We start from the raw sequence: 12,241 nt of genomic DNA, 5'->3' as shown, positions 1-12,241 counted from the left end.
GATTAGTAGGGCCACACTAAGTCATATCGATCCATCTTCCTGAAGATAAGTGGATGCCCCTGCAGCTATTGTCCGGGACATTTTGTTTTTGTCCTACCCATTTATCCTGATTTGTCACATTACAGCGTCTGGCGAATATTATCTGGGTTTTGTGGATGCCAAGTACAACGCTGGCAGACCACGCCCAGGGGAGGTACAGAGCCGGAACTACACATTACATATCTGGCATACCAGATGTCTCTACTGGGAGGCGGAGCAAAATTATTGGTCACGTGATGGTTGCTGGGCAGCGGACGAGTCTACATACGAAGTGACTCATTGCAGGTTGGTACCCTGACTTTCATATAAGATCCTTGAATTTGAAAATGTAATAAAATGGTCTAAACGTTAGAAATGTCATCAAGTTCTGTTGTACAAAACGTTATAAATCTTATTTAGTACTGTTGTACAAAACGTTAGAAATCTTATCAATCACTGTTGTACAAAACGTTAGAAATCTTATCAATCACTGTTGTACAAAACGTTAGAAATCTTATTTAGTACTGTTGTACAAAACGTTAGAAATCTTATCAATCACTGTTGTACAAAACGTTAGAAATCTTATTTAGTACTGTTGTACAAAACGTTATAAATCTTATCAATCACTGTTGTACAAAACGTTATAAATCTTATCAATCACTGTTGTAATCCACAAAACGTGTAGAGGTTTGGTTTCATTTTGCGTGTATTGGTCTAATGAATGACTGAATCCTGTATAAATCAAGAAACGAGGAGTACTATAGCTTACACAAAGTTAAAACATTTTACAGGTGCAATCACTTATCGACATTCGGATCTTTCTTTGGAGAGACAGTACCGATACTGACATTAATTCCAGTGGAGACGTTCTTTGAGTGAGTATCATAAGCAGAGACAGCGATATGTAGTGTCCTTTTATGTAGGATTAAATAACATCATGCCATTATTTTTATGCCCTCGTATGTCGATCGGCCTCCCACACCTTGTGCACCGGTTAACAGAACTTAATGCCATAGACTTAATACTTAGTATACTGTAGCTAATGCATATTAACACGCACCTGATCTCTATTGCATGTCGAAGTTCAAGGTCATTCAGACTTATCCTGTGTCGGGGATAGCTGGAAAACGTACACTAAAAATATCTGATATGTTGATGCACACAATCATGTAAATCACCCCTGCTCAGCTGGTCAGTATGTCCGAAGTGAGTGACCAGGCCAGACAGGCAGGTCATTTTGTCCGAAATGAGTCACCAGGTCAGACAGGCAGGTCAGTATGTCCGAAGTCAGTCACCAGGCCAGACAGGTTTCGCGTATATTGGATCTTCTGTAACGGCCAACTGGAGAATGATTGACCTATCAGATTTCATACTAGGTAGGCTGATATACATCAATGCACAGGTGACTCGTATTGCTAGGCTGATCAGTATGTCAAAGGTCAAGGTCACTAACAGAGCAGACAGGTTTTAATGTATCTTCTACACCTTGTGCAACTGATAATTGGAAGACGCATTCTTTGTTTGCTGATTGACATCGACGTCATATTGTTTGACAAGGGAGTTTGTCAAAGGAAAGGCTCACCGTCGGGCTGGACAGGGTTTTGTGTAGAGTGGAACTAGTACAACCGATTGCTGGAAAATATTTTACCTTTCATACTTGTTAGGCTGATGCGCACCCGAGTGTAAATTATCCTTATTGTTCATGAGGTCAGCCTGGTTAAGGTTACTCCCCACGTCACAATTTTGATATACAATGTATAGAAATGTGTAGAAATATCTCTTGTACTACACATAACTGTATCTGAATGTAGTCAGTGCTCCCACTGGACCAAAATTCCCTTTCGCCACTTTTTCGGGGTGCGGCGCGGCACAAATAATCTCATGCTTTACAATTATTTCCATCATATTATTTTTAAATTATTCATTACACTGATTTTAGCATTTTGAATCAGTTACATTACTTAATCATATCCAGCTACCATACCTAATAATAAATCATATAAATATAAACTTCATGATGCTACACCCCTCAGTGAAAACATTGTGTACATTGCACGAAATGCAGATGTCACAAAACATCAAGCCCAATTTAGAGTCGTATCTCAACCATTCCCTATTAAATTTCCGTTTTGGTATGGAAGATTTTGCAATTTGGACAGAATCAGATGTTTGAGCAGGTGGGGTTGGCAGTAAAGCCAAACATAGATATTTTTTTAATTATAGACTGACTAGGGTCAGAAGCTACAAGTTTAGTGTCAAAATAGAATGGGGTGCATAGTCTTATGAGATAAGCATTTTTATATACTGTTGCGCACCGAACTTCAAAGAAAATTGTTTATTAAAATTGCTATGTCCATACCAATGGTGACCAACCGCATTGTTTATGAAATATTCGAACTTAAATCAAACACATCAAAATCTTGTAATCAACGAGCTTGGCCGCAAAAACAAACAATTGATGTATATCCATTATACACAACAATACGGCTAATTTAATTACCGGTCAGTTCTGTGGTTAAGAATTGACATTAATGTGGAGATGATAACACGATAATGAATAAGACTTTAAATGTTAAACAATTGACCACAGCCGGGTACACAGCTGTCCGATGTACTTTATTACATAATCACCGACTTTTTTGCAGCCATAGATTACCTGAGGCTATTTTCTGGCCTTTGTGACCAGCTCTCTGTGCACTGGAGCGATGCGAGGTTTCTGGTCGCACGCGTTGACTAAATAAACAGATTTTGACTGCATAAACGAACAGGTGATAATGTGTCACTGACAAAGGAAATTTTAAAATACAATTTATTGCAAAAAGGGATTTTCGCCACTTTAAATTTTTTTTCGCCATTTTTGAAAAAAATTCGCCATTGGCGAAAATGGCAAAGCCCAGCTTGAGCACTGAATGTAGGACTAGGTTTTGGTTAACATTGTCTGATAAAAATTACAACAATTTCAACAGCTCAATATCTCTCACTATATACAAATTTCAGCTCTAATGAGTCATTTAAGCTCAAGAAACCTTTTCTGATCAAAGCCCATCCCTCAGAATATTCTACTTGAAACCAGAGGATCAACTCAGCCATAAGCAATCCTGGTCAATGAATAAGAACAATGATTAGAACACGTCCTCTTTAGATTCACGATATGTAATTTGTTCGATTGTTTCCGTATGTTGCATAGACTTAGGTCTGTTCAAGCCATGACCTCCGGGAACAAGATTTGACCACGGAAGGAACGCACAAGATAATAAAACGATAGTGATATAGAGACGAACATTTTCTCTTTTAAAGGGACTGACTCACGATTTTCCTCCAAATTTTATGTTTCATTTTAAATAATCGAAAATCTACAGTCTAATAAGTTTAGAAGGTTTCACAAAAAATTAAGTTATTCAGCATGACAGAAGCTCATTATAGAGAGTTTATTTTTTGTTTTGAAAACAAAGATTGAGGTGTGTTATTGTTTGCGCGGTTTTCAAAATAAATGGATATTGGTCCAAGTTCATCATACATATCACATTTCATGTATACTTTAGGTCAAATGCGTCATTTAAAAGTTAAAACTTGTGATTGTACAAAATGAAGAGGCTTTAAATTACAAAATTAACGGTTCACTGGTTTGTTTGTTTACATAAAAAGACTCGAGTCTTTGTTTACATAACACAAAATCAAAACTAAAATATTGCTCTTATCCTTGCATTTAGACGGTCCAAATTTTGGTTGTCAACATTAAATGAGCTATATTTTTTATTTTTGACATCAAAAATGAAAAACATTTCTTTCGAAAAACGTGAACCAGTCCCTTTAAATTCTCTTGACTTTTTTTATACAAGATATGACATTGTGTATACTGATTTTGACTATCGATTACTCCGTTTACCTGATTAGGACACGGGACTCACGGTGGGTGTGACCGGTAGACAGGAGATGGTTACTCCTCCTAGGCACTTGATCCCACCTCTGGTATGTCCAGGGGTCCGTGTTTGCCCAACTCTTTATTTTATATTCCTTATAGGAGTAAGGCGACTAAATTGAGTGGTCCTTCGGATGAGACCACGAAACCGAAAGCTCGTGTCACTGCAGGTGTGGCACGATAAAGATCCCTCCCTACTCAAAGGCCATAAGCGACAAGTACAGGCTTAACCTTTGCAGCCCTTAACCGGCAATGGTGACGTCTCCATATGGGTGAAAGATTCTCGAGAGGGACGTTAAACAATATACAACCAACCAACCTCAGAGGAGTTATGAGATTGATCACTGTTCGTTATCTTCACCTTACAAAGGCTTTTCTTCCTGGGGCACCACCCTAAACCAAACCCCTGAATTAATTTGTGTGCACACTATCTATTTCCTAGATATCAAAATATTACCATGGCAGTTAACAATACTTCATCATCATAGTAGTTTTTACTACATGACATGAACGTGTTTTTTAAAATAATATACATGTATTAAAGTTTCATCTTCGAATACCGGAGTGTAAAAGTTTTTACAACTGTAAACCATTATTGTAAATTCTTGTTTTGCCATTATAATACCCGTATAAGTGTATTTTTAACGAGACACAATATTAGCGATTTTTCAAGACATATGGGTTTTTATGGGTATTTAGCGAGAGGTAATTTTAGCGACTTCATCATTTTAAGGAAAGCTAACTATTACCTCCAATACGGAGTAAATTGTTAGCGATATTCAATTTTAGCGACCTCATCACTCTCGCTAATAAAGCCAAAATTAATTCCTCATTAAACTTTCTGTTTATACGGTTGTCTTATTTTGTTGGGTTGATTATCTGGTTTTGATGCCGCTCTTTATTTTTAGAGCCAATGAGAACCCGCTGTGTGTGACTATCCTCATCGTGGCTCTGGTCGTCTACGGTGTTTTAATGGTGGCGTGCTACAGGAAGGATCAGCATGACGCCAGAAAGGGCGGGATTCTCTACCTGAGGGACAATGCACTGACTGACCAACAAAAATACGAGGTCATCGTGGAGACGGGATTCCGGAGAGGGGCGGGAACAACCGCTAAAGTAAGGACGACACTGACAAATAACTATCTAAAGTGAGGACGACACTGACAAATAACTATCTAAAGTGACGACATTGACAAATAACTATATAAAGTGAGGACGACACTGACAAATGAATATCTAAAGTGAGGACGACACTGACAAATAACTACCTAAAGTGAGGACGACACTGACAAATAACTATCTAAAATGAGGACGACACTGACAAATAACTCTCTTAAGTGAGGGACGACACTGACAAATAACTATCTAAAGTGAGGACGACAATGACAAATAACTATCTAAAGTGAGGACGACACTGACAAATAACTACCTAAAGTGAGGACAACACTGACAAATAACTCTCTAACAGCGGGTTAAATATGTATTCTTTATTCTTTCCCGACTCTCTGTTAAATATTGGGTAGGTAGGAAAGGAATTTATTTCTCATGGTGAAGTTACAATTACTCTAAAATGGGTTCTAGAAACCAAATAAATTATATATTATTATCATAGATACCGGGATGAAATCAGGAGTAATATCTTAGAAAAAGACGTAAAAACACTTTTTTTCAGTTAGTAAGTGAACAAAATTTTATTTGTAGCCGGAAGAAGCACATTCGAATGTTACTCTTTTCTCAATCAGTTCGCTTTCATTGACACATGCAGATGTATTTTAGATAACAATGCGCTGTGATTAACTTTGCTAAACAAATATCATAGTTTGGATTATAAAATTTTCGGCTTTACTAATTTTTATACGCCCGTCGAATGGTATGGCGTCGTCCGTCTGTCTGTCCGGACCTTGTGGGCAGGATACAGACTGAACCATAAGCCCTAGGACTTTACAACTTGATACATTTGATCACCATGATGAGAAGATGCTTATTGTTTTTCAAGGTCAAAGGTCAAGGTCGTAGTATCACTTATTAGGAAAACCTTGTGGGCAGGATACAAACCGAACCGTAAGCTCCAGGATATTATAACTTGGTATATTTGATCACCATGATGAGAGGAAGATGCCTATTGTTTTTCAAGGTCAAAGGTCAAGGTCGTAGTATCACTTTTTAGGAAAACCTTGTGGACAGGATACAAACCGAACCGTAAGCTCCAGGATATTATAACTTGGTATATTTGATCATCATGATGAGAGGAAGGTGCCTATTGTTTTTCAAGGTCAGAGGTCAAGGTCGTAGTATCACTTATTAGGAAAACCTTGTGGGCAGGATACAAACCGAACCGTAAGCTCCAGGATATTATAACTTGGTATATTTTGTCATCATGATGAGAGGAAGGTGCCTATTGTATTTCAAGGTCAAAGGTCAAGGTCGTAGTGTCACTTATTAGGAAAACCTTGTGGGCAGGATACAAACCATACCGTTAGCATATTTATGAAGTAGCGCATTCTAAGGTATCCCTCTTTATATCTTGATATCCATTTCTACAAGCATAATAATGAATTAGCTCATAGAGGACAGTGGTAACTTCACTAAAATATGAATCCCACTAAAATATGTTTTCCTTGAGCAAAATCTATGGGCGTATTATGCCACGTTGGCGTTGCTCTTGTTCAGTTTATAACTACCCAACCTGATTCCATGGTCTGTAACCATGGAAACATATTCAACGAAAACCACACCATTTTGTTAAGTACATGCACATGACGTGTAATTCCCCGACTACTTTGACCTTAACGTTTGACCTCATTTCCAAAACAATTGGTCATTGCATATACTTTTTTTTTGCAATTGGTTGTCGTCCGTCCTGGTTAATGACCACCGTTTGCTTACAGTCCTATGCAATGCGCGCGCATTTGTCTCACCGTAGACCGTGTTTTACAAACACGAATTTTGTGTAAATACAAAATGCATCCTGCTTAAAAATATTTCAGTCCACTCATTTATTTTTAAAACTTGTCAATTTCAACCGATCAAAATTCGTAAAGACCAGTCCTACAGTATCTTACAGTACTGGAATAACTGATATTGTAAACTGGACGCCATTGGTGACCTTGGACCTACGTTTTTTTTTAACCTGTAACTTTTTAGTTTCTTGTGGGTAAAGGTTTGATATTTGATTCGTCCATTCTCTGGAACAAGTCCTTCCCAACGGTTTAAAATCGCATGACCTAGATAATAAAGACACCACAGAGTCGTCCACTTCTGCTTTCATACTTAGATATTTTATTGAAAGTAGATAATAACGGCAAACTAACAACTCAACGTTATGACAAACGGGATGATCCCAGCTTCTCCATCGTCATCTTCCCATGTTTATGTAGCAATATTCCATTATCACCTGCATATGGTGTTTATATCTCTCAACTGATTCGATATGCAAGAGCTTGTTCTGTGTATGGTCAGTTTGTTAAATCTGGGAAGGCTACCGACAAACAAGTTGATGGTGCAGGGGTTTCAACAGTCTCCATTAAAGTCAGCATTTTGCAAATTCTATGGTCGTTAAAACGATCTAGTTTGCCAATACAACCTGTCATTGGGTCAAATGCTGTCTGACGTGTTTCATACCGATTGTTAGGCTGTTCTTGGCACACTGATTTTGACTACGGATAACTCCGTTTGCCTGATCAAGATATTGGGTTCACGGCGGATGTGACAGGTCGACAGGGGATGCTTACTCCTCCTAGACATCTGATCCTACCAACCTAATTACGTGGGAACAAAGTGTTTTCGTGTGAACATTTTTTTTTTTAAATCTCTTCCACGTTTCTTAAATCAACCATCGTACGTCACCTTTTTAAGGCCATATCCGGAAGACCTGCTGCGATGACTTCTAAGACCGGGGTCCTAGGACCAAACGTATGTGGGAATTCGGGTTAGAATAGGTCCTCAATACCCTTTGCTTGATGTAAGAGGGGGCTATATAGGGAAGTTCTTCGGATTAGACCGCAGACACCGAGGTCCCGTGTCACAGCACGATAAAGATCCATTCCTGCTACAAGGCCATAAGCGCCGAGCATAGGCCTAAATTTTGCAGCCATTCACTGACGATTGTGACATCTCCATATATGTAAGGGATAAATTCTCGAAAGGGACGTTAAACAATATACAATCAGTCCATCAATCTAATACTGTGCAGTTAGCTTGGCGAAGTAACAGTTGTTGTTTGTTACAAATCTTAGGTTTGAAGCGGCACTGGACTCGGGGCCTCCCGGTTGTGAAGCGATCACCCTACCCTAACCACTGTATAATTAGAATAATCGGGTTACTAAATAACGAAGAATATAATGAAGTATATTAGTATCAATGTCATGAATTTGTTTAGATTAGTGTTATTCTACATGGAGAGGAAGGAATGTCGGGTACTAGGGAGCTGATCAGCGATGACGACAGACCGCTGTTTGAGAGGAACTCCAGGGACAAATTCATCCTCACGTAAGCAATACATCATACACACATCACAAGAATCACGTGCAATGAGTTCAATTCACCACTACACTTTGAAATATCTATGTTTGTAATCTCATATGAACTTATGTATTTCCTCCACACCAGTCTCCCAGACAGCATTGGGAAAATCTGGAAAGTCCAAATCTGGCACAACAACACTGGTGCCTCCCCTAGCTGGTACCTCAGTAGAGTTATAGTGAAGGATCTCAATACGGGTGAGTGATTTATCAAATTGTCAATGATCAGCTACTTACTAGTAACATTTCCGACGTTACTACCTTCCGTATCTTTCTCAATGAATGTAAACAATGTGCGCATGAATCGTGATGCATTATTTTACAGCAATACTAGCTGTCATTTTGGTGCCGAAATGTTTTGTTGCAAAATTAAAATTTACTATTTCAATCACACGTTAGATATTTATATATAGATTGAGAACAAAATGGATAAGAAGCCCCTGTTTTCAATTATAGAAAAAAATAAGGTTGATAAACTTTTGTTATTGATCGTTATGTTAAAAAAACCTATCCAGAGGCTCTGAAAGAAGTAAAATTACATTATTGTCTTCCCGTACAAAGTGTCTTTTTTATATAATTATATTCAATAGAACCGAAATCTTTATTTTGATACAATGACTATGGTTAAAGTTATGTACAAAACTATCATAATAGCACATTTTTACAACAAAATAAAATTTTCAGATGTAAGCCTAATATTACACCTTAATGTTAGGGAGTATTACAACAAAAGTGAAAGTAAGATAATATCAAAAATGTCATTTATGTTTATCAGCTTCTACATATATTACCTAAACCCTCTACTCACCGTAGCTCGTTTTTGTTGTCATCTAATATCTGAACAAAACATAAGAGTGATTGAGATTGAAAATTGTCATTTATTACTAATACCAAATGACGAAAGAAATCTTCAACAGAAGATTCTTGGGGAAATCGGCTAATATATTCTACATCAAAGTACATCAAAGTACCTGCAAAGCTAAATTACTCAAAGTCCCCCAAAGAAGACAAAATAACGAAACTAATGTACATGCAATATCTGGTTTATTATACTGAATGTTATATAAACATCAAAGCAGAAAAACATGCGTTTGTTGACATTTGATCAATCACTGCCATGCGATGTTTTGTATGTCAATGCAGGTATTCGCGTTTATTACAAACGCTCAAGAGACGTTATTCTACGGCGAACCGGCATTTAAGTTTTAAGAACACGTCTTGCTTTATACTGACCGATAAGGCCTGTGGACCTCTTGTTTCAGAAATGCTGAAAATGGACACTGAATTTATGTCTATATAAGTAAAATGAATAAATTTTACCATATAGAATTTTTGATTTTGTACTTCATTTCTCAATTATATCTAATAAAGTAGGTAAAATGTCGGTACATGTATATGTAGAGGGGTAATATAGTGTTTGAGCATCACAGAAATTTTTACAAGTTCCTTAAACTTATTTGTGCTAGTTACAACCAGAATGAGCCAAGAAATATACACCAACCCGTGCCTATGTTTGTTTGTAACAAGTGTATTTAGATATTTCGCTTTGTTACAGAGAGGATGTTCTACTTTATTTCTGAGAAGTGGCTGGCAGTGGAAGAGGAGGATGGGAAAGTGGAGCGAGAATTCCTGGCCCTAGAAGGGAACCTTGGATTCAAAAGGGTCAGTGAACAGGGGCGAAACCATAGGTTAGGAGGGGGTGGGGTTTTCCAAAAATGCAAGTAATCAGAGGTAAAATTCATAAAAGCAAATTATGAATAAATCTATAAAAAATAGATTTCCCATTGTCTTTCCATGTCTTTTTATTCATGCAGTTGCGGTGGCATGTTATGAAAACAATACCTTTTGATTTAAGAATATAACAAATTAAACAAAAAGTTCACAAAATATCAATGAAGATTCGAACCTAGATCTCCATATCAAAATTGTCACACTTTTTTAAAATAAATGCCTTAACTCTATATTTACATTCGCTGTGACCAATGTTTACGGTTGTTTAATAACATGTAGTCGTGATTATAGATCCGCGGTTATGCTTATAAAACTCATGTAATCTTCAACTAATTAACGCTACGATTTACAGGCCAAGGGGTTTAACTTTGGATGGTGGGTTATATCTATGTTCTGACTATCTGTCTCATTGACCATGGCCGTGACATTTAATTTTTGTCTATACGACAGAAACGTTGTTACAGAATTAAAAAAAAAAACAACTGATCAAGATCAAAGCTACATGTCCACGTCCAGAGATGGTCAAAGGTCATTTTGTGGTTAATTTGACAATACCAAACACATCTTGTTTTGTCTTAATTCTCAATAATTTGTTTTCAGGTGTTTCTGACGAAGGGAACCCAGTATTTGGCGGACTACCACCTGTGGTTGTCTCCCTTCACCTGTCCCTCGTACAGTCAGTTCACGCGGAACCAGAGGCTCACATGCTGTCTGACCCTGTTATGTGTCTACATGTGTTTAAACACACTGACATACCACTACACGCACACAACGGTGAGTTCCACTGTAGCCATACAATGCCACCTAAAATCAAAGTAGCCATTCAATGCCTCCTAAAATCAAAGTAGCCATTCAATGCCGCCTAAAATCAAAACAACCATACAATGCCGCCTAAAATCAAAGTAGCCATACAATGCCGCCTAAAATCAAAGTAGCCATGCATACACTCGAGCTGGAAAACCCTCATATTGAACGTCTGAATTTCTGTTTATAATTCACCCTCAGATTTATCTAAATGTTCCTGATTTTGTTTGAAAACATAAAAATCCTCTAATCTGACTTTTGGTTTCTTTTCAGTACCGCGGTGAATTTGGCCTGCTTGACCTATCTTGGAACAGCGTTACCATAGGAACCATTTGTTGCATAGTAGCCATTCCACTCAATTTCCTTTTATCCTTTCTCTTCCGCAGAAGTAAGGTACGAATTTTTTTCACAGTGTAGGGGTTCACTTTCCTCATCTCAGGGAAAATGTAGGCGGAGCCTAATATAAACAGATGTTATTTACATGGAGTGGCCAAGGTCTACCAAGGTGTTAATTGCTGTATCCCATGGCACTCCAAGAAATACAGAGACAGAACATGGTAGAAATCTACCTGTCCCTGCTTTTTTATAGTTTTGATATACACAGGACCTGTCTCAGAGTTTCTGTGGTCATAGTGTTTGAATAATGGTTGTATTCCTAAGGGTAGATGACACACATTCTACACCCACCCACCCATCCACCTCTCTCTCTCTCTCTCTCTCTCTCTCTCTCTCTCTCTCTCTCAGTCATTGACTCAATACTTTCTGTTATAAATATAGAGGTATCATAACTTGGTGACATATAAATTATTTCAATAAGTACAAGTTTTAGAAATCATTGTGCAAATTATTGTTTAATTTCTGATTTTGTAATTTATAAATACATGTACATAGAAGAAAAAAAATTACAATTATATTGAAATTGCATTATTCAGGGGTCTTTTTAAAAACAATTGAATTACAAGAAAATAGCAGTTGTGGACAGGTCAATGCCATCAAAACTCAGGTATACTGGGCTTCCTCAAGATCTAAAGAATGCCTGTAGATACTGGCTGTTATTGTTATCAAAACACTTCTCCGGGGTAGCTCCAGACCACAGTGTCTGCAGATGTCACTCCACCTGAAATCTATTGTTAAATGTTTGATTGACAGGCAGCTTACAATTTGGGGGTGTTAACTTAAAATTGGGTCTTTAAGTAATTAGTACCTTAATAAAGATTCAAGAAAACAAAAGGCACCATTATGATATTCT

At 37.6% G+C, this 12,241-nt stretch overlaps 1 protein-coding gene across 4 annotated transcripts in view; it reads left to right on the top strand.

The window, feature by feature from the left end:
• Positions 1-12,241, top strand: part of LOC125665513 (polycystic kidney disease protein 1-like 1) — a 221,997-nt gene that overhangs the window by 183,916 nt on the left and 25,840 nt on the right. For all 4 annotated transcript variants that reach the window (XM_048898165.2, XM_048898166.2, XM_048898167.2 and 1 more), the window contains 8 exons: positions 126-324; positions 810-893; positions 4,846-5,053; positions 8,316-8,425; positions 8,546-8,655; positions 10,013-10,119; positions 10,789-10,962; positions 11,266-11,385. In XM_048898165.2, coding sequence (XP_048754122.2) covers positions 126-324; positions 810-893; positions 4,846-5,053; positions 8,316-8,425; positions 8,546-8,655; positions 10,013-10,119; positions 10,789-10,962; positions 11,266-11,385 — 1,112 coding nt within the window. The remainder of the gene's footprint in view (positions 1-125; positions 325-809; positions 894-4,845; positions 5,054-8,315; positions 8,426-8,545; positions 8,656-10,012; positions 10,120-10,788; positions 10,963-11,265; positions 11,386-12,241) is intronic.

Source organism: Ostrea edulis, chromosome 10 (genome assembly GCF_947568905.1).
Source record: "Ostrea edulis chromosome 10, xbOstEdul1.1, whole genome shotgun sequence".
Lineage (NCBI taxonomy): Eukaryota > Metazoa > Mollusca > Bivalvia > Ostreida > Ostreidae > Ostrea > Ostrea edulis.
Note: the sequence above shows the minus strand (reverse complement) of the source record. Positions and strands in the feature narration are given on the sequence as shown.